Source organism: Rhipicephalus microplus, chromosome 8 (genome assembly GCF_043290135.1).
Source record: "Rhipicephalus microplus isolate Deutch F79 chromosome 8, USDA_Rmic, whole genome shotgun sequence".
NCBI lineage: Eukaryota > Metazoa > Arthropoda > Arachnida > Ixodida > Ixodidae > Rhipicephalus > Rhipicephalus microplus.
In genome coordinates this window covers 26,470,244-26,493,948 of record NC_134707.1, presented here as the reverse complement: position 1 = coordinate 26,493,948, position 23,705 = coordinate 26,470,244, and the positions used below count along the sequence as shown (strand labels likewise).

At 42.6% G+C, this 23,705-nt stretch overlaps 1 protein-coding gene and 1 pseudogene across 2 annotated transcripts in view; one reads left to right on the top strand and one right to left on the bottom strand.

The window, feature by feature from the left end:
* The window catches only part of LOC142768883 (venom metalloproteinase antarease-like TserMP_B), a 38,340-nt gene extending 14,953 nt beyond the window's left edge, over positions 1-23,387 (bottom strand). The window contains exons 1-6 of one of the 2 annotated variants that reach the window (XM_075871356.1): positions 23,250-23,387; positions 6,714-6,886; positions 5,494-5,586; positions 3,621-3,759; positions 1,469-1,620; positions 183-254 (exon numbers count right to left, since the gene is read on the bottom strand). In XM_075871356.1, coding sequence (XP_075727471.1) covers positions 183-254; positions 1,469-1,620; positions 3,621-3,759; positions 5,494-5,496 — 366 coding nt within the window. In that variant the 5' untranslated portion in view covers positions 5,497-5,586; positions 6,714-6,886; positions 23,250-23,387. Of the gene's footprint in view, positions 1-182; positions 255-1,468; positions 1,621-3,620; positions 3,760-5,493; positions 5,587-6,713; positions 6,887-11,183; positions 11,309-23,249 lie in introns of those variants that run through there. The other variant, XM_075871355.1, reaches the window with a different exon arrangement.
* On the top strand, positions 19,335-20,354 carry LOC119165271 (cyclin-dependent kinase 1 pseudogene; annotated as a pseudogene).
* Positions 23,388-23,705: the final 318 nt, after the last annotated feature.

Genomic DNA, 23,705 nt, shown 5'->3' with positions numbered 1-23,705 from the left:
CGCTTCCTTTAACTCGTGCCCTTGATTACCAGTGGGCACTAGTTAAAACGTTCATTTGGTCTAGGCAGGAATGAGCACATAGGAAGGAAAAAAGGAGTAAAAAAAGGCAGGGAGGTTAACCAGCCTATGGGCAGCCGGTTTGCTACTCTTCGCATGGGAGGAAGATATAGAGATAGCCTTACCACAGACATTTCGACACCGGTAACTATGAAGGATATCGCGGGATTCCTTGTTTGGCGGAATCTCAGGCCCACCTGTGGGAAAAAAAGGGTTAGAAATGTTACAATGTGTTTTGATAAAGATCAAGCAGAGGGGCAATCATGCAAACACTCGGAATAATTATTCGGGGAGATTGAAATGCGCAGTAACAGTTTTGCCAGAAATCAACACTTGACCAGTACAGGGGAGACTTGTATGAAGATTTCGATTCGAAAATGTTTTTCACAAATCAGCTGATCTGTTTCTAAAGGAGAATGGGAGGCTTTTGTGCTATGTCAAAGGAAAGGACGCTGCTGGTCGGCGACCCATTTGGAGGCGGTGAAGGCAGCTAAACACACATAAATTGACCCTATATGATAAGTCACCCGACGCTGTGACGGCAGAACAGGGAAGGCAGTAATGTCATCTTCTGCGGACAACAGCCACAGTGATTCAAATGGCGTGTCTCACCTCTTTGTTTTGGGGGGGGGGGGGGGGGGGTAGCAAGTCTTTTTTCGTGTCTCACTTTGAAGCCCAATCGACGTTGTCTATTGATATTGTATATGAGATACTGTTGTTGCTTAGGTGCAATTAATGCAACAGCCATCTCAGAAATGCAGACCTTTTGTCCAGAATAAACGTATACTTCTTGACTAGATCACGTTAGTTAGTGATTCGAGTGATATGCTTGACTTGCTGGTTTCAATGCGATTAAATAACAATGACAACTGCCTACACCTAATAAATCTATTTAGGGAGCAGCATTATTCCTGAAATTGAAAACTTATTTTTGTATTTACATGGCGTCTATGTTCCAGTAACTGTATTCCGAAACACATTTCTGGCCTTTTTGCAAAAACATTGCGTTTATATCTTGCTACGCCAAAGATAAATGTATTCGGTAATTTTAGGCTTACAGTTCATGTATTTCAATGACAGCATTCGGTGATACTTATTTGAATATGTCAGCCCTATTGTGCTACTTACTAAGTACTACTACTGAATACACCTGCGGTTACATGTCAGCCAAATTATTCTTTGCCTCAACAAAGTGAATTCAATTATATTGAACATACATCTCAGATCACAATTTTTTATCTGTATAGCCAGGTTAAACGGGCTATTACAAACAAGGAGTCGCGTAAAGGCGTAGTTAGAGACATTTTCTCCACACTTACGTAATAAAACTCCGTTTAGGTGGTACCAAACAACAGCCTTCAGTTCCTGATATGCGCAAGTAAGTTTTCTTGAAAATGTATGGCATACTCACAGCATTGATTGTGACGCACAGATACATCAGCAGTGCCATTTCCGAGTCGAAGTGCCTATGATGGAGGCTATCGACGACGAAGTACACTTCGACCTGAACGTTATCTGGGACTGGTGGAGGTTGTCCATTCTGACGCTCGCTGAGTTTTTCCTCTGTGAGGGCAAATTGAATCATTGAAGGGCTAGTCATTCCATCTTTCGATGGATAAGGGAACGAAATGGTGTTAAGGTATCTTAGCCAAAATCAAGCAGAACAAACGGGAATGGGCAGGGCACGTAGCACGATGGCAAGATAACGCCTGTTCATTAAAAGCAATACTGGATTCGAAAATGAGGCAAGGGCATGAGGGGAACCAGAAAGTTGGGTTGGTAGATTAGATTCACAAGTTTGAGGAGACAACGTGGTCGCAACAAGCACAGGACCAGATTCATTAACAAAACATGGAAGAGGCCATTTCCCCGTAGCCAAGCAGCTGCTGGTGATCATGGCGAGTATGAGTTTTTGATAACTAGAAAGATCGGAAAAGAAGAGCGACCCGAGATTGTAAAACACGAACTATTGTTGTTATTTCCAGCTCAGGAAGAATGCATGGTAACTGCTGATAATATTACAGAACTTAATCAGAAGATAAACTTGGAGTAGCACGTACAGTATATCAAACTGGTTCAAGGTAAGAAGTTTCTAGGTAAGGTAAAAAAACAAAATGAATTGTTTTTCAGGCACGTTTCAAGATAGCAGATACTGTACCTATAAACATACAGATAAATAACATTCCGTTAGAACAGAGAGGTTCTTACAAATACTTCGAATTGGTTTTTCAAAAGCACCTTCAAAGGGAAGAACACATTACCAGCGTAAGCTCTAGATTAGCGTCTGGTTGTTACGGTATAACATTAGGCCGTGAGTACTTTGATATACCAATATTGCAACTTATGTATTTTGCTTCTATTGAAAGTCACCTGAGATATTCTAGCGATTTCTGGGTATGGGCGTATGAAACCTTACTAAATCCGGTTATCAAACCCCGAAAACTTGCAATGAGAATTATGTCTCATTCTAGGTAATAAAATCACACGGCCCCATTATTCAGCCAATAAGACATATTACCTTTTGAAGGCTTGCGACCACAGAGTATTCAAATGTGCATTTATGAGGTCCCGAGATTCAATCATCCATTCAGTTCGTTCATATTTTTTTTCATCCTCACACTGTACTATAAGTAAAACTCCAGGTCACTTTCATCTCACGCCATGTGACATTGTATACGTAAAACGTATGCTACCGTTCACAGGAATAAAAAAAACCTAAACAATCTCCCAACGGAAAACATTAATTCTGCGAACATCAATAGAGCCCTGAAACAATATTTTCTTTCTTTGATACAGGCAGAGTAAATTATAGAACCTTTGTTAGTGTTGTATAAGGTTTTGAATTATATACATATATGATTACTGCTCTTTCTGTGCAATTACTGGCATGCTATAGTGTTGTGTCATTAGGTAAGATATCCTCGTAGTTCTGTCGTCGTTCTCATAGGGTACGTTTTTTGCAGATCTCCTAGAGTCAATTTTTTTTGCTTACTAGTTCATATGTAATAGATATTGTACTTCATAGCGTCTTGATCAATGGCACTGTATCTTTTGATTCTATCTGTATGTAGCTCGTATACTTCGTTCTTAGGTTCTCATTTGTATGATGCTCGTTGGTTGATTGTCTTGATCTAATGATACAATCTCCAATTTTTTTTCTGCGGTGCCAGGATATCCCCTTGGGTATTCTTTTATCTTGAACTAGCCTTTGGCTACAGGTCTGACAAGTGTTTGTTATCTGTACATAGATTATGAAATAAACATTCGTTCAAACAAACATTCATTTCCCATGCTGTGATTGGAAACAGACACTGCTCTAAAAGAAATAGGTGAAGGCCGCTCTAGTAGAAATAGGTGAAGGCTCATTGGTGTATGGGCATTCGGCTTGTGAAGGAGCTGTTCTCCTTTCCCCTCTTCTATCGTTCAGTTACCTTCACGTCTCTCTATGATGCTATGCCGTTCCCCTTGATGGGTTGCAGAAATCTACGTCTTTTTCTTATCCAATCCGGATCCTTCTTCACTGTCCTTCCCTATCGAGTATAACTATGTTGTGATTCACTAACCTTGCTCTGTGTGCCTGACAGTTTGGTCCATCATTTGCGATTGATCGATTTCGTAGATGGCGTGCGAAACGACGTTTTCTTCTATTCTTTCCGCAAATGGAATTGGCTCGATTCTGTGCCTAGGACCCACCAGTCCATTCTGGAATGTAGGAAAAGGGTGAGAAATGAGTGTCAGTGGTGACTTAATTCCCCGTGTTGCGTGCGTTCTTGGGCAAAAATCTTGCATGCCTCATCAAACGAGACAGGTGGAAGTCGGCATCGGCGGCATCAACAAGAGTGATGCGAAAAATTCTCATCCAAGGACGTCTTCATATGAAGTCGCCATGACGTCACGGGCGAATATTTGTGACTTTATTATAATACAATCATGACGTAACGTGAAGACGTCATCCAAAAGCATCGTTGCTTCGTTAAAGGTTAGCTAATCACGAAGGCAATGCCAAACTACGTGGGATGCAGAGAGCTTCCCATTCCTCTGATCCCGGAGGTGACGCTAAATCGCGTTGGGTGTGGAAAGCTTTCAGCGACGGGGGAGAGGGGACTCAATACCATCAACTGAGAGAGAGAAAACATTTATTCAATTAAGCTTCTGAGTGAAGGTGGGAGGTCCCTTATCCCAGGAACCCTCTAGCCTGGACAGCCCGCCAGGCTCGAGCGACGAGTTGACGTTGCTCGACCAGGTCCGACCGGGATATGGCAGCCTCCCACGCTCAACTGAGGAGGTCTTGGTCCGCATCTGGTGCTGCTGCTTGTAGCCTTGGGACGCTTACTTTGCACCGCAGTAGGAGGCGCGCCAGAGTGCCTACCACATTGCAGTGAGGACAGATGTAGCTGTGCAACGATGGCCTCATATAGCGAAATGGCTTTCAACATATATGGCTTTCATCATGCTGTCGTCTTAAGGGAAGGCATGAAGCCCACGTAAACTTGTAATTTACAGACCAGTAAGCAATACTGATGCGTTATCTATTTGAGGATAATAATATCTGGATAATATCTGCATTTTTACGTCACAAAACTACCGTATGATTGAGAGACGCCGTAGTGCACAGCTCCGGAAGTTCGGACTATCTGGTGTTCTTTAACGTCTGCTGACTTAGCACAGCCCACGTTTCTCTGCCATTTCGCCTCCACCAAAACGCGACTGCCGATGCCGGGATCGAACCCACAACCTTTGGGTCAGCTGCAGAGCACCCTTACCAAAGTTCCACCTTGGCGGACTATCTTTTTGGGGGAGCCCGTCTTTCACACCAATGCAAATTTACGACCATTAAAAGGTAACGGAAAAAGGAAATTGAGGCTGCAGTACAGAATCTCTGAAATATCATTATTCGTGCCCATTAAATTGGAAGTTGGGCTGCTTGGCATGACAGGTGTACACAATACAAGGAAAGTAACTTATTACAATGTGTGACCTGTCCGGAGTGTCAACAATGCAGCGTTCGTTCTCGGCATGACTGTTCGAACGATAGAGCAACCCGTCGCGCACTGAGCCACTCACCTCAGCAACATTTATAAGGTTTCGCTTGTATCTATGCATGCATTACAACAATATCCTTCAAACATCTGATTTTATACAAGAACCACTGAAGCAAACGAGTGCTTGTTACGTGGTCTTCATCTTCTGTTATAGGTGTAGCGCTGTTCTTCAATTGAGGACTTTGTATCTAACCCTCATCAAGGTTTTTAAGTGTACCCTCCAGTAGCTTTGCTATCTAATCTTCCTGTGAAATACTAACGAGGTTTTGTTTTAAAAACTGATTATTACAGAAAATGTCACGCACACACAGTGGATCAATATATTTCAAATAGTTAACCATAACTGAAAGTACTAGTGGCATTAGCAGCTGAAATCAATAAATATTGTACACACCATATAAACACCTTGCCCGTCTTTGGTGACGAATACCGTGGCAATGTTTTCTTCGTCCTCGTATAGATCCTTTTCGAGGTCTTCACCGTTGTACTGCAATGCATAACCGAAATGAGTCTCCCATGAACAAACTAGAAGAAAGAACTTCGCGGACCCAGGCCATCTGGTTTTCAAATCACAAAAAATTGGAATTTTCTTTTTTTGGCCTCATAAACACATTGTGCATGTTTGTAAACAATAAAAACACTATGGCATTTTGGGTCGTGAACGAATACTAAAAGCCTTCTGGCAGTTAAGAGCTTCGTCATATGCAGCATTATATTAGGAATATGGATAATATTCTCTTCGTTTCAAATTACCTTGATACCTTCGCCCCCTAATGCGTGCTTGTTATTCCCAAACACATGTCTGTGGTAAGTCGCTACGAAATTCTCAAAGGAACAGTGCCTGCGCTAGTGAAAACAAATGGTTCAAGCAGCCTGCCTGCTAATTTTCAAATATAGTGAAATTTCGCTTTGCTAAAGCCGAGTACGAGACGCTTCAGTATGCCACAAACTCAATTTGGGCATGACCGCAAGGCGGCATTGTTACAGTTTCGCATTACCAGCCTTCATGGGCACTGAAATGGATGTGCCATTGATATCACTCAAGGCACACGACGTCGGACTCGTATCCTTTAGAGGATGATCGGGTACTCTTTTACTTGTACATTTAGGGCGAAATCCTCAGATGCCTTATCTTACGCGAAAAATGACCGTCGGCGTCCGTGACTTCTACAAAAGTAGTCTAACAATTCATCGTGTGATGACGACACAGTATAATGTCAACATGATGCCGCCATGACTTCACATCATGTGATCTCAAATCATGACGTCATCACATGGCATAGCCACTGGTTCAAAGGGGGACCGATCAAGAAGGTACTTCAAAAGCTCGTGAGGTGTCAACGCTTCCAGTTCCTGCGGTCTTAGAGGTGGTGAAACTCCGTTGGATGCCGAAAGCCTTTCGTACCAAGTGAATACATCAATTGAGTAAAAAAACAAGATGGCTTTGACCTTTCTGTCATTGTAGAAAAATGCATAAGAGACCTCGTGACTTTTTTAACCATTTTTAGCAAACCTATTCTCAGCCTAGTTTTTCAGAAAGCTGTGTATAACTCTGACTTGTTATTCATGCTGCAGACATATATCCTAGTGTTTTCTGAGCGTATGTGTACATACAACGTGCGTGACAGTCTTCCCGTTTTCCTACGTAAGGACTCGCACTTCAGGCGCTGCCACGGAAGCTTTCTTGAGGCTGAGCGTCAGTTGGTCATGCAGCCGTATCAACATCGCTCCATCCAAAGATCGTTCCTCCAAAAGCCGAGGGTAGACGACGTGTGGTTCCTTCAATCCTGCGTGAAAGATCAATCATCCCCCTTAACTGCACAGTAGACGTTTGGTCAAACTGGCACAAACGTTGAATAGAAGTATGGACTACAAACGGCTGTATAATATGAATAGTCGGGCACAATACGTAGACAGGACACCTGAATAATGTACCCTAGCAATAACATCAGGCGCGCGAAGATGTCTTCGTCTATTTTATTGAAATACGGAATGCTGAATGGGCTAACCAAGTGATCGCAACTGGGATAGTATACCACACTCCTACATATTTTTTTTTCAGGCATGCACCTCATCTACTCTTTGATCGCGCATTTCAGGCTTTCAGCTACAAATATGCCAACTGAAAACCTTTCTTGGCATTGAAGGGAGAGCTACAGTGGAAAGCGTCTGCAAATATGCTCCTGCGTTCTGTGTAAAAGTCGGCGCACGTTTTGTACCCCTAACCGGGAAGGTAATTACCGTGTGAATCTAGCATTGCTTATCGACGCATACACGTCACCCAAATCTGAGAGACCCGTGAAAGGCATAACTTACACAAGCTCGCGAAAGCAGGTAGAGAAATCTTCAAAATAATTAAGACAAGTGTTAGACGCAAAAACGACGATGATGATTCCGAAGACGGGAGGGAAAAGACTGGCAAAGAAACAACGGTTACTTTAAAAAACTACGTTCATTTGGTGTAAAGTAAAAAAAAAAACTGATGGAGAGACAGAAACATGGCGTCTCTCCAGTTTCTGGCCGCTGCGGTCGCATTTCTATGGATGCGAAACGGTAAAGGCCCTTGTACTGTGCGATGTTATTGCACAATTAAGAACACCAGATGGGCAGATCTCCGGAGCACTCCACCATGGCTGATTTATTTATTTATTTATTTATTTATTTATTTATTTATTTATTTATTTATTTATTTATTTATTTATTTGTGGTGTTTAACGTCCCAAAACCACTATATGATTACGAGAGACACCGTAGTGGAGGACTCCGGATATTTCGACCACCTAGGGTTCTTCAACGTGCACCCAAATCTGAGCACACGGGCCTACAACATTTCCGCCTCCATCGGAAATGCAGCCGCCGCAGCCGGCATTCGATCCCGCGACCTGCGGCTCAGCAGCCGAGTACCTTAGCCACTAGACCACCACGGCGGGGCACTCCACCATGGCGTCTTTCATAGTCATACCGTAGTTATAACAGAATAGAAAGTTGGGCGAGTTGGTGTATATTCATATTAAAAGAAAAAGTGGCGCACAAAAAGACGGAGACAAAGAAGAGAACCACACACAGCGCTGCACTCACAACTGAAAGTTTAATCTGAGCAACAAGACTTTAAAAAGTAATAGCCGCGCATGACAAGTGAGGTCCAACGAGATTAAGAGATACGCTCATCAATAAAAGCGAACTCTTTTTTGTGCAATGTAACAGAGGTCTGGCTTACGCAAGCATCACGTGACTTGTTAATATGATAGGCTTCCGACACCTCACGGGTGAATTGATCGTGGTGCTTAAAAATAATAACAGTGTTAGACAGAACAGGTGTGCACCTGAAAGTTAATTGGTGGTTTAAAAGGACGTGCAGCTAGGAAAATCAATCGGGAAACAATGAAGTTCGCAGCAATTCCTTATATGCATAAACTGGCACATGGGTTAAAAAAGGTTGGTTCCCGCTACGGAGTTGATGTGGTTTTTAGGGCACCCAATAAATTGGGAAAGATATGTGCTTTGGTGTCAAATCAGCTAGACAAGAAGGACAAGCCAGATGTAAAGAAATGTGCCGTAAACCATAGAAATAAGTATGTGCCTTGTGCTGTGGGGGTGGTGTACCGCATTCCTTTATCTTGTGGTCTTCATTATGTGGGACAGACGGGCCGCTGTATCAATAAAAGGTTGCGGGAGCACTATCTCTCTTTGCATAACGGCACTCTTTCCCATTTGGCTTCGCATTGTGCCACGTGTGGGTGCACACCTGTTCTGTCTAACACTGTTATTATTTTTAAGCACCACGATCAATTCACCCGTGAGGTGTCGGAAGCCTATCATATTAACAAGTCACGTGATGCTTGCGTAAGCCAGACCTCTGTTACATTGCACAAAAAAGAGTTCGCTTTTATTGATGAGCGTATCTCTTAATCTCGTTGGGCCTCACTTGTCATGCGCGGCTATTACTTTTTAAAGTCTTGTTGCTCGCGTCTCTCATAATCAAATGGTGGTTTTGGGACGTTAAACCCCACGAATCAATCAATCAAAGTCTTGTTGCTCGGATTAAACTTTCAGTTGTGAGTGCAGCGCTGTGTGTGTTTCTCTTCTTTGTCTCCGTCTTTTTGTGCGCCGCTTTTTCTTTTAATATGATCATACCGTAGTTTTCGACGTAAAACTAGACATATTATTAATTCTCAATGTGTAAAGCAAATTTGGTATCGAAACGAGAAGCGATACTCGAGGAATCGTTTCATGTCGTATGTCACACAAGTGACATGATGTGACATTACGCAGGCTCACACATGCTCAAAAAACATCTTTCTCTCCAAAATATTCCAGCAGATGGCTGCCTTTGTCGCAAATATTGCGTGGAATTTTTTTTTTTCGAAAGTATTTGAGATATTCGCCGAATCGACTGGTGCGTTCAGCGTGTAAGAACCCCATAGTAACCAACTGTTAATTGAATCTTTGACGAAGAATAGCCAAAGCAAATAATTAAAAAACTGGCTTTATAGAAGATGAGAAAAAGAACAAATAATGTGTGTGTCACAAGATACTTTATTGCGCTTTATAATAAATGCACGACAACAAAATATTGTTGTTAATTGACACTTTGCTTAAGCCCAATACAGCTGTTGAAAGCGCATGCCGTAAGCCTCTTGAACGAGCTAATTTTCAATCGTGTGATTGTCAATTACGTCTATATTTTCTATGTAGAACCTTATAGGGTGTAGCTTTCGCGTAGGTCTAGAGAGTCTCTGCCCTACAGCTACTGCACTTTGCTGTTCTGTTGTGAGGTCGCGACTTACGTTTTTTACAGAACTCAAAATGTAAAAAGCCAGCTCGCACTTTCCCACTGTCACGTTTTGTGAAGGGCAATCATATAAATGTCCCCCTGCATTTCATGTGTGCGTGTCCAGTGACTCCCGCGTTGGTTGCCTCGCCCACTGCCACTAAAAAACCAAAGCCAGGGCAACTAGTGTGTGCTAAATGGTAAACCACCGATACATCAGGGATACGTAAAACTTCGAAAGGCAAAGTAAAGCAATAAATGTTGATGCGTATCAAATCCTGTTATGCGTTTGGAATATGAAGATCACGAAGGGAGAAGGACAGTCCTGAAATCTTTTAGATATGCAAATGCGATGACACCTACGTACTTCATTACAAGTAGCATTTACAACTTTAAGCTAGCCTCCTTTCTTCCTCTTCCTCCTCTACCTTTTAAAAATAAACGTCTGTAGAGATATGCAATCTCTGAATCAAATGAGAAATATTTACGAGGAGAAATGAGCAAAACAGTTTTAGATTGAATTACCATGTCCCAAGTAACTTACTCTTATAATATTTACTATCTCTAACACAAAACTTTGCATAGGAAACACACACGCAAACTTACATACAAGTCATACTTCAGATGTCAATTGCGGTACTCTGGCAAGTTGCAACTGAAGTGAGAAACTTAGATTACAGCGAGATAAAGATAAGGTGAAGGCCGGTAGGTTAACCAAACAGTCTGGTATGCTACCCTGCATTGTGGTTCGGTAATAAGGACTTGAAAAAAAAAAGAGAGAAAAAAATACAAAAAAAATCATCGCAGCCACACATACACGAGTTTGTTCCACTTACAGTCGTTTTGATAGGCCAGAAATTAAAAAAAAAAGATTCACGTTCACCACAAGATTGAAGTAATGCACGTTATAGAAGTAAACTGAAACGTTATATGAAGTTCGGCAAGCTGATTATTTCTTTAGCATCCACGCGCAACTGAACAAATGTGATAGTAAGGAAACATAGCCTCTCCAACAAGCAAAGTGATTTTCGTACTGCTTGAAGCTTCAACATTAACACAGATATGCAGCACGCACAAAGGTGCGAGCTATTTGCTGATATGTGTATACATATAGAGATGGGACGCACGCTATCGTGCTTAACCGGTCAAAGTACGCACGGTAGTTTCATGAAACGAAATTGTTGTGTCATGTTACGTGTGACCGTGAATGACGACAATGATAATGACAACTTGTTAGAGGGTTGATTTCTGCAAATGAAGAGGCGGTACAATTACAGGAACGCAACACTAGATGACTACTGATATCAGCTTACCGTTAGCGAAAACAGTACCCAGAAGCAACACGCCAAAATAATACATCGTGTACATCGTGCCACAGTTGGTTGATGTTTTGTATAATTGCGAAGGCTAGATGGCACTGCAAGTTTTGAAAAATTAGACAGCGACCTACGGCGTCCTATTATAATGTCGACCTTTTCGTGTTCAGGAGTATTACTGTGGCTGGGTTCTGCCATTTGTGAGTTTAAAGTCATCGCGGCCGGCAGAAAAAAAAAAGACAGCTTCGTACTTGTGGGACAAAGCTTGAAAGAAGAACGGCCGCTAAAAGCCTTCCTGGTTCCGTTCTGTTTTTCTCTTCCTTCTTTTCTTTACTTGGTTGTCTACATTTTTTCCTGTGTGTTTATTGTCTCTCTTTATAGCTCTACTTCGTTATTTCTGTCTTTCCTTTTCACTTCATTTTTTTTATCTGTCTCTCTACTTCTCGCTTGCTCTTTCTACCTCTTGCTCTTTCTACCGTGACAGAGGATAAAGCTCTCCGACTTTTCCAGCTTGAAAACTGCTAAACTGGTGAAAGAATGCACCGAACGCCATGTGCCTCAAGAAACGCGCCGGCGACGCTCCGGGTGCCGTTATTTGAAGAAAACTAAAAAAATGTAAAAGCGTCGTCGATATATATATATATATATATATATATATATATATATATATATATATATATATATATATATATATATATATATATATATATATATATATATATATATATTTATATATATATATATATCACTAAAGCTACAAAACTTTCTATAAGCGTTCGCGAGCTGGCTCCTTTTGCACGTGTCATTCTCTCTTCAAATAGAACATTGCTTGTTACCATCGCAACGGCGTCCTTAATATGCTGGACACAACAGGCAATATTTTATGCGAGATTCCTGTACGGTAGGGCTTTCTGTTCATTTCATTTGACCTGCCTTCCGATGTCAGAGGGCGAGGGAAACGCAGTAAGGGAAGCTTGCGAAAATTCAGTTGAGGGTAAGCATCAATTTCATTTTATTTTCATATCTCTACGCTGAATAACTTTGCACTGCGTGGCCCTATAAATGAGAACACACAGAGAGGCAGTCTTTTATAATGGCGATTGCGGACAGATACTGGGCGATCTGCGCAATGCAAGTATGATTGCCAGAAATTGAGCTTGGTAAATGCCATGATGATCATGATGGTGACCCCACATAGATGGCGCTCACACACAAAGAAGGATGGGCCAGGAACCGGGTGGCAGGATGTTTAAAGTAATGAAACTAAATTCAACCTGCAAAATTAGTTTCGAGAGGCAGTCTGTTATAATGGCGATTGCGGACAGATACTGGGCGATCTGCGCAATGCAAGTGTGATTGCCAGAAATTGAGCCTGGTAAACGCAATGATGATCATGATGGTGACCCCACATAGATGGCGCTCACCCACAAAGTAGGATGGGCCAAGAACCGGGTGGCAGGATGTTTAAAGCAATGAAACTAAATTCAATCTGCAAAATAAGTTTCGAGAGGCAGTCTGTTATAATGGCGATTGCGGACAGATACTGGGCGATCTGCGCAATGCAAGTATGATTGCCAGAAATTGAGCCTGGTAAATGCCATGATGATCATGATGGTGACCCCACATAGACGCCGCTCACCCACAAAGAAGGATGGGCAAAGATCCGGGTGGCAGGATGCTTAAAGTAATGAAACTAAATTCAATCTGCAAAATTAGTTTCGAGATAAAACATGGAAGAAATAAAAATGCTAACTGAACAAGCGGTCCGGTCACCTCTGTTGCCCGCTAGAAAAAAATTCGAACTATAGACTAAGAATCTGAAAAAACTAAGCATAGAATAACACGGTAAAATTGTTGTTGCTTTGATGTATTCAAACACTGTAGAGCATACATCATTTTAGCAGCAACCTGATGAAGTGACGCCAAGGGATAATATTATTGTAATTTTGATCTCGATCCATGCTTTCGTGATCTTTTGTCTTCTTGCCTTTATGTCAAGGCCACTTTGCCCACGATGTTCTTGTTGAAGTCCGTACTACAATCCCACCAATGAAAAACTAGATTCACATTTATGCCCGTGTTTACAACATACACGCGAAAAAAACACTGAACAAAGAAAAAAAAACGAACCCCTTCGACGGCCAATGCCCTGCATTGGGTAAGAGCCTTGAGAAGAGGAGAAGAAGAAGAAGTAAAAGCAGGTAAAGCTTTGGAAGAAGGAGAAGGTACAGCGATCAGTGGCATCGGTGGTGGTCGGCTCTAGCCGTTGAAGCTTGCTCTCGGGGTGTGGCCAAGAATTAAGTAGCTGTTGTTGGTTAATTGATCTACCATCGTTTCTTATGCTGCAATAGTTGTTTGATCAGTGTTTTTTGTGCAGTTCAGACAAGACAAGATGCCCTTATCTTCGCCAGGGCCAGGGACTTTTCTTTGGTCTGCTTCTACGGATCCAAAGGAGGTGCCAGTGGATCTTTTTTTGAACAACGGAATATCATCGGTTCCAGTGGCTCTAGTCCCGAACAATGACGGCATCATTAGGATGAAAAACCCGAAGATCATTCAGGCGGAATTACGGTCAGTGACAGCCCAATACCAGTCCATAACGGAGGTCCGCCAGTTCGGCAGAGGAGGCATACTGTGCTTTTCGCCAGACCAGTCCTGTGTCCTAGATCTGCTAAAGTGCTCAACGTTTGCATCCCAGCCGGTGAGCGCGTTCATACCTTCTCATTTAGCATGTACCCGAGGTCTAGTGCGTGGCGTCGATGCCAACATGCCACCCTCCGAAGTACTAGAGCTGTTTTCGCCAGCAGGTGCTATTTCAGTCTATCGGTGTGGACGGGTGGTTGATAACAACAAAATACCAACTGAGTCTGTAATTGTGACCTTTGCGGGATCAGTCCGACCATCAGAAATTAAGGCTTGGCCTTTAATTTACAGAGTAGAGCCGCTCTCTCCTCGTCCGCTCCAATGCATAAAGTGCTGGCGTTATGGTCACACAATGAAAGGTTGTAGGTCAGCGGTCAGGTGTAAGGTATGCGGGGAAGGTCACAATTCTAGCGACTGTCTGAGTGATAAAGAAAAGTGTTGCCTATGTAGCGAAGCTCATGCGGCCGATAGCTCTAGTTGTTCGGCAAAGGTACGTGAACTGCAAATTCTAGAGATAGTAGAACGAAGACGGTGTTCACGGAAGGAAGCAGCACTTGAAATACAAGCACGAACACAAGGCTACGCCGGTGTTACAGCTCGTAATATGCCAACAATGGAAGCTCTCTCTGTCCCTATTGCGGAAGCGATTGAGAAGGCAGTGGAGAAGGCAATGGAGCGCATCGCTGGGAATATTTGTGAGTCCTTGGCCCAGATTCTATCGAACCAGATGGCTCAAATGTTGGGTACAGCGGAAAACAACCACAGTGCACCACGTAACATTAGTGACTCCTCGGAGTTTGCAAAGGAGTATGACTCTGCTACGCCACATCAGGCTACGGAAGCCCTTCACATTCGTGACTCCCCTAAAATTTCAAAGAAGTATGGCTCCGATACGCCACAGCAACCTATGGTAGCTGCAGATTCAGTAGAGGAAGGTAGCGTATCTCAATGCGAGCTTACCAAGAAAGTGGAGGACTCAGACGAAATGGAGATGGATCCCCGATCGCTAAAGCGCTCGAGATCCCCTTTATACAAAAAAGGCATCGCACCTGTCGATTCAAAAACCAAAAAGTACCAGAAGAACACCCTGTCTAAAGCTGATTTTCTTAAAGAAAATATTCTAAACAAGGCCATCGCTGAAACTATTTTAGAGCAAAAATAGGGTCACTTAAAATTCTTCATTGGAATTGCCGATCAATTCACTCTGCAGCAACTGATCTAATATATTTGGCATCGAAATTTTCTCCAGATATTATTGCACTACAAGAAACTTGGCTTTCAATGCATCAGTCTTTTCAATTAAATAGATTCAGATCTTTCCGTCTAGACCGTCCATCGAAAGGTGGAGGTTTGGCATTTTTTATTAATAATAGAATAAGTCTCAAAGCAAAAATTGCGTATAAGCTCATGTCACCTGACAGTGAAATTCTCGCCTTAGAAATAACCTTACCAGGCTGCATGCCTTTTTTGGTGGTGAATGCATACTTTCCTAAAGGTGTAATAGATACTCGATGTTTAGACGCTGCAGTGACTTCTAGTTATCAAAATAAAATTCTAATCGGCGATTTCAATTCTCAACATACGTGCTGGGGTTTCCGAACTGATCAATGCGGTAAGAGATTGTGGGAGTAGACAGCGGATAATAACTTGTGTTGCCTGAATTCAAGAACACCCACTTACATTAGTGATAGGTCTCGTTCAGCCTTAGATTTAAGCTTTGTGAGTTCATCACTCACTAGTTTGTCGTGGAGTGCGTGTGATTGTGCAACTAACAGTGATCATTTGCCAATATTATTCGAGATTGCTTGCCACGTTATAATGTCAGGCTCTCAGACTCGAGTGTTTATTAATTACACCAAATTTAGGAAGGATTTAGAATCTGCTTTGGCAACTCATTCTGAAGAGCAAGAAGATACAAAAGCCATGAGACTAAGTGCACTGATCAAAAGAACATATAAAAATGCAGAATTCGTTGTGGAATCCGCAAAGAGCACAACCCACAGTCCGTGGTGGAACTCGGACTGTGCCCGGGATTTCCGACGAAGAAAGGCAGCTTAGAAAAAACTTATGTATAACCAGTGCCCTCAAAACTGGTCTGATTACAAGTATCACGCTGCAATTTTCAAACGCACGGTCTTCTTAGCTAAGGAACAATATGATAGAAAACATTATGATCACCTTTCAAAAGCTTGTAACAAAAAGGCGCTGTTCAGGTTCATGAGATCACGTAAAATGATGCCATCTCAAAATAATAAAGGGTTTGAGATTATGTCCTTGGAAGAAACAAAGAAATCCTTAGAAACCATGGCTAAAGGCCTGGAGTGTAGATTTACATCAACTAAGCCTTACAATCTACAAAAACCAGCGTCAACGATTGAAGTTACTGAAGTTACAGAGGAAGAGTTAGCACAAGTGATACAAGGTTTGCCCTCGTCAGCTCCTGGTCCGGACGGAATCACAACTGCTATGATAAAAATATTATTCAAATTATCACCATGTGACCTACTAAACACTGTAAATTATTCGTTAAAATATGCCTGGATTCCGTATGAGTGGAAATTAGCTAAAATAGTGCCGATACAAAAAAGACACGGATTCGGATATGTCATAGAAAACATTCGACCCATTTCTCTTACATCTAATATGGTGAAGCTCATCGAAAGAGTGCTCAATAAAAGAGTTATAATATGGATGGAGGAAAATTCGATATTAAATCCAAATCAAATTGGCTTCAGAACAGATTGTTCAATCTGGTGTGCACACGCAGATTTAGAAAGCCGCATTCAGCTTGCTCGCAAAAAAAGACAACATGCGGCACTAGTGACATTGGATATTGCTAAGGCATACGATAGTGTAGAACATTCAGTATTATTAGACATATTAGAGAGCCACAATCTCCCAAAATATATATTGGCGTGGGTGAGGGAATTTTTGAGAGGAAGGGAGTTCTATTGCTTTAAGGATGGTTGCGCATCGTCAAAGTGCAAACAAACACGTGGTGTCCCCCAAGGCGCTGTATTATCGCCAGTTCTATTTAACATCTTAATGAGCACTATACCGCATTGCCAGGACGTGAAGGTGTTTGTATATGCTGACGATATTGCATTTTTCACGGCACATAGTGACATATATTCTTTATATCAAACGCTACAGAGATATGTCAATATGCTGGAGAGATGGCTAGATGCAGTCTGCATGACCTTAAATGTAAATAAGAGTGCAGTATTGATATTCCCAATATCCGATCCCATCTCAATTTCAATATGTTATAAAGAAGAGCCCATTCCACAGGTGGAATCTCTTAAATATTTGGGAGTAACTTATAATGCCAACCTAAACTGGGCTCCTCACATAGAAAGCATGGCATCTAAAGCACAACGCGCCTTAGGAATTCTTCGTAGACTGAGCAGCCGCCGATATGGTCTACGCAGAAGCACAATGGTGATGATCTATAAAATGTATATGCGACCAATCCTAGAATTCGGGTGCGTATTGTTCTCAGGTGGCCCTGCCTATAAAATAAAGCCTCTGGTTATGCTGGAACGAGAAGCCTTGAGATTGTGTCTAGGACTTCCGAGGTTTGTAAGAAACAATGTTTTGTATCAGGAAGCACGATTACCTACATTGCCTTGCCGTTTTCGTATCCTAACGGTTCAGACGTTTCTGAAATTTTATAGCTATGCGCCAAGACGATCTGAGTATGATTTTATAAATGACCCAGACAGCTTTTTTCTTGCCCATTGGCCACGCTTTCGAACACCTCAAATTGCTTTTGTCCAGAAACAACTAGATCGGTTAAAGGTAAAAATTCGAGATGTGATTGCTGCGCAGGATACAAATCAAATTCTTAAGATTGAATTCGATGACATTTTTCCCTCTAAGGCCAAATTACAATCCTATAAGGTCTTAAATAGCCGACTGCAGGATTATCTTGCACATGCGGAAACGAATAACATTATAGCCACAGATGCTTCAGTATTGAATGAAAAGACAGGTGTAGGTATATACTCACATTCGCTTGACTGGTCTTTTTCATTAAGATTACCGGATTTCACCCCAGTTTTTGAAGCTGAGCTGTTGGCAATAGTTCTAGCGCTGCGAAAGCTACCTTTGAATGCCGCTAATGCGATCATAATAACGGATTCCCTGTCAGTATGTACGTCGATTACGGCGTCAACAAAATCGATGGCCTTAAAGACGCTCCTTATGCTAGTTCCTCCTCAGCTGCAGCTACTGAAATTAGTATGGGTACCCGGTCATTGCGGCTTAGAAGTAAATGAAATCGCCGACTCTCTAGCACGAACAGCATTGGAAGGGCCAGTACTATCAGTCCTTCCCGAAGTGGCCACTATAACGGCGACAAGATACAGAAAGCTTGCGCTCAGTGCAGACGCTATGGAAGCAATATTGTCAACACCAGAATTTACTCACTTAAGATTTCCATGGAAAAGTCATTGGTGTCCTACAAAACAGTTGGAAACCATAATAACCAGATTTCGATGTCGTGTCCCCCCGTTAAATTTCTATTCACATAGGGCTGGTCTGGCGATATCACCACTATGCAACTTTTGTTCAGAATTGGAAACAATAGAGCACTATTTTTTATCATGTCGCCGATACAAATTGCTTAGGAAAACATTCTTAGCCCTCCCATTTGCTAGCCTGGGGTTGAATTTCACTATAGAAAACATACTTTCCTTCGGTGCTTACGATCTGGGCTTCAGCCACGAGAACGTTTTCTACGCAGTTTCCAAGTACCTGAATGAAAGTAAAAGAATTAAGCTTTTAATTGCGTGATTATTAATCATAAAAAAAAATAATTCCAACGAACACAAGAGCATCGTTTAACTATCCTGATTCTTATTCAAGGTAATGAATAGTTGTCTTATCTGCACGAGTGACAAGCAACTATTGCACTCCATTCATTCTGACTAGGGTGTCTTTACTTTTTTCATTCTTTTTTTCTGGTAGGTGGTTTCAATATTTAAAAAAAACTTACTTAATTAAGTCATCGATTCTTGGCCAATCCCCCTGAGTGGGTACGAGCCATGTCTGTGGATTCATCATCATCATCATAAAGCTTTGGTTCTGGGCTACAGCCACAGCAATGCTTTTAAAGCCGTTTGCAGCTATCTTCGTGAAACAAAACGAATGCGCCTCTAAATTCCAATTTGCATATTTGTTATTATAATATTATTGAGCATATTCTAAACATCAATTTTAAACGTGTTCGAAATTACTGCAATTTCAATTCGAGATATATATTATTCTGTCTGGTCAAAATGGCTAAAAAAAATATTGCACTCTTTCTGTATTTACGTGTGCTTTATCCTCCTCCTGTTAGGATTAGGCATCATTAGAAAGGCTTTAAACTTCATATACTAAATTTTTTGCCAATCCCCCTGAGTGGTCAAGAGCCATAGCCGAGGCATCATCATCATCATCATCATCATCAAAGCACGTGGTCAGCTTTCGCGAGCTGCCACTCATACCGGTACTGTTCCAACGGTCCTCGGCAGCCGCTTATACAGCTCTCTAGACTAAGAATCTGCGCGTACCTTCGCGATGTCTGCAGGCACGGCTTCCGAGACCGGTGATGACAGGATAAAGAACTACGTCATGATGGAGAAGATCGGTGAAGGCACGTATGGCGTCGTCTACAAGGCAAAGTGCAAGGCGACTAACAAGATCGTGGCCATCAAGAAGATCCGAGTCGATGGCGCAGAGGAAGGCGTGCCAGTTACGACGATACGAGAGGTGGCCCTCCTACGGGAGCTAAAGCACGAAAACATAGTGCGTCTCTTAGAAGTCGTCATGCCGCCGTCCAAGGCTATATACTTGGTCTTCGAGTACATGGCCATGGACTTCAAGAAGCTCCTGGATATTCAGCCCAAGAACAAGACCCTGAATGGCGCCGTCGTTAAGAAGTACCTCGGTCAGCTGGTAGACGCCATCCTCTTCTGCCACCAAAGGCGGGTTCTGCACCGTGACCTGAAGCCAGAAAACATTCTTATTGACGACAATGGCGGCCTCAAGGTCGCCGACTTTGGCTTGTGCCGTGCCTTCACGCTGCCCGTCCACATCTTCACCCACGAGGTGGTCACCCTCTGGTACCGGGCGCCGGAGATTCTCATGGGGGCCAGTCGTTACTCGACACCGGTGGACGTGTGGAGTATCGTGTGCACCTTCTTCGAGCTGCTAACCGGTAAAACTCTCTTCCGCGGAGATTCGGAGATCGACCAGCTGTTTCGCATCTTCCGCGTCCTCGGTACGCCGACAACGGACACGTGGCCAGAAGTGACGCAGCTACCAAACTCCAAGCCGACCTTTCCGATGTGGAGAAAGAACATCGTGGCCGAGCTACTTCCAGAGGCGGACTGCGAGGTGGTAGATCTGCTTTTGAAGATGCTTATCTACAGCCCTCGCGAGAGGATCTCGGCCAAAGACGCTGCCACACACCCCTACCTGACCGGATCGAGCGCTTGCAATCAGGCGGTGGGCACCACCGAGAAAAAAGGACATTGAGACATTGTCTTGGCAGCTAGAACATGACGCACAAGCCGGAAGCCATCCATCGCGGATCATGGGCTGTGAAAAGTGAGGAAGACGGCTTTCTGACAACGCGTCGCGCTTCCTGCAATAAATAAAGCCAGAAAGTTGTAACTGATGCCGTGTATAGTATGCTGCATCAGGGATGTGTTGGAGAATAATGTCATGTGTTTGTGAAGAACGGCGGCGATATGTCGCCACCGTTCTTGCAGCACTTATCTCTTAAGCCGTCAGTATACGCAACAAGCCATAAAAACGTTGAAAACTTTGAAGTCGTGAAAAGCTTTAGAGGGCCCCATTAAAGGCAATACCAATTGGTATGATGATAGCTCTCTCGAACACGCAATGGCACAATAAGAAGCCTCACCGCTCACTTCTAGTATATGGCTCTCTTCGCTCAAAACTGACTCTGAATGAAGCTCTAGTTGACAATAATATCGCAGCTGTATGATGCAGGTAAATAGAGTTGAAGCATTTTTTCCTAGGGTAAGTGGAGACGTCTGTAGAAAACTTACACTTCAGTAAACTTCTGAGCAGGAGATCTCACCAGTGCCCACAGCAACAGCATGTCTATGCGGGGTCTAGCGTTTACACCAGCTGCAGTTCTTAAGGAGGCTTAATAAAGGCATTCCTACTGTCTCGATAAAGTATTTACTTGCAATGGCTAATTGCAACAAGTGATATGGCACCAGTGCCTAACTCCCAAAGTACCTTAAAATGCCAAAGATCCAAAACGCCCTAGATGCTTTTTCCCAAAATACCATTAAAGTTTTCTGAAAAAAGTCAAGCAAATCGAACATGTTCAGCACAAACAAGCCATCTGTAGAGATGGACCATTTTGTTAAACATTGGCAGTGAGTGAGTGAGTTAGACAACTTTAGGAGGTGCAGAATAGGCGCAAGTCAACTTGACGTGACATTGCGAGAAGCGTGGCCGAATGTACCGGTGCAGTGGTCACACTTAAAGAAAAAACAAAACATGCTTGCAATATAAGTTCTAGCGATTCGTATATGAATGCGGTAAAGCACCTTTAACGACAACCATGATCATAAGCCGTCACAAAATATAAGTTGAGTTCTGACATTTCACAAGCCGAGGATTCCGAGAGTCTCCACTTGTTTGCATTGGTTATCTTTCGGAAAAGTTGCGTGTGTTGTGCGTTGCGAACTGCCTTACTTTTGTAGAGAGCTATGACCTAACCAATTTAAAAACAAGCATAAACGTCTGCTACTGCTGTTGGTATAGAGTTGACATAGTGCAATCCAAAGCATTGGCGTTCGTTAGAATGCGAACATATGATACAATAAATAAAAAAATACAGTTTTGTCGCACTGGGTGGCTACTATAAGTGTGTCTGTGCATTTGGATGCACCAGTGAAGAACTAGGGTGCATCCAATACTACCACGATACCTAGCTGTACTGGTGAGATCGAAAAACAAACTACAGTGTCATATAAAAAATTCGAACGGCTACCTATAGGGATGACCACACCTTCCTCACTCCACAATTCATTATTTGTAAGCCCACCTGCTGCAGGTAGTATAGTGCTGGCGTCTAAACATTCAATAGCTGCATTGTTCTCTTTGCAGTGTTCATTTGTGGACCGTCACGAAAATGCACAAAAAGGATCAACTTTTCTAGAGCGTTTACGTGGGTCACAGGGACATCACTTGTCCGACTTCTATGTCAAAAAATTGGTCGTTACTTTTTGTTTACTTTTATTGTTTTTAATGCTGCGAAACCCAGTTTTACTTTTTTTGGGATCGCACGTAGTAAAATGAGCTTCAGTAAATGTCTACCAGAATGCATCTTATCGTAAGCGTGCTTGGTAATAATTATGAGTGGTTATTATACAGAAGATGTTTTATGACAATTCCTGATAGAAATTTTCGCAACAAAAATTCGGCGATGCCGGACGGCTTGCGAAATGTGTCTAAATACTAGCCGTCAATCACGGCACAGTTGTGTTTCATATGCAGGTTTCATATGCAGGTGAGCATTCTACCGCATGATGTCAACCTGTCATTGTAAGGCGAAAGGTAAGCTCTCTGACTTCCCAGTAAGACGAAACTCGATCAGCACAAATAAAATCAACTTTTATATTGCACAATTTGTATTAAAAAACAACAGCCATACACATAGTATGTAAGTGTCTATCTATAAAGGTTCTTTAACTGACAACTGATATACGGACATAATTAACAAACGTTGAACCCAGAATATCCGAATGAATGCGAAAATAATCAACAATCGCAGGACACATCGTTTTTTACTCAATCTCATTTGTTATGGCAGTGCGCATAGCTTTCTCGCAGAACTTCAGTACCAAATGAGACTGAAGATCAAAGGCACGGTGAGGTTTGAAACGATCAGGCGTTTTTTTGTTTTTTTTTAGAAACAACGTCACTGGAAACAGTGTTTCGGCACGTTGACTAGTCTTCGTCAAGGCAACAGCATTGCTTTGACGAAGGAAAGTTCACTTGTCAAAACGTTGACTCCATCGACATTCTTTGTGATATTTTTTAAGCACTTAGCCCATCACGTGTATTTAGGATAAAGACTGACAAATTTTCAAACCCTGATAAGAAGAATTTAATGAGCAGGAAGCAGCGAATAAGTACTTGACATCTTTTGAAATACAGGCGGAAAGTAGAAGAAACTAACACTTTGTAGCCTAACCAACTCAAAATCAAGCCTTTTCAATAAACGCATTTTCTCGACAGGAGCTTGGCTGCCATCTTCACCAATTATTAAAAGCGACACTGCACTTCTGTCAGTCCAGTCAGACTTGCAGAGAACTGGGTTTACTCTTATGTACTGATGCAAAATCAATACTTCCTACAATTATTGGTTGAAATTCTTGTGCTCACCCGTCGCCTTTAGGAATTAAACGCTGGAAAACCATCGCGGAACAAGATGTCCCCGGGTCAAGCCACCGCAGAGCCGCGGAAAACATATGTTGCCCGTTTAAGCCATCTTCGATGAGTGCCTGGTTACCCTTGTTCGGCGCAGCTGACGGCGGCTTCCATTTTATGCCCACCACAACTTGCTGTCTTTATCTTTTCCGTAGTTGACGCGCCAACCGAGCGAGATAACTGAGCGTGACCAATGCCGACTAAATTTCAAGGCCGAAAGGCTGCCCCAGTGACGTCAGAGGTTGGGGGCCCAGTTGTCCTACTGAGCATGCTCAGTAAGACTTTTTTTTCACATCTTTTATTCGGCCCAATCAAGCCGCAGCAGCTGCGAGAGCGGGAGCGTTGGTTCTCCTAAAACGTGAACGAAACACAGGCTTTTCTCCGCGTTATATGTATAATCTGTATAATGTG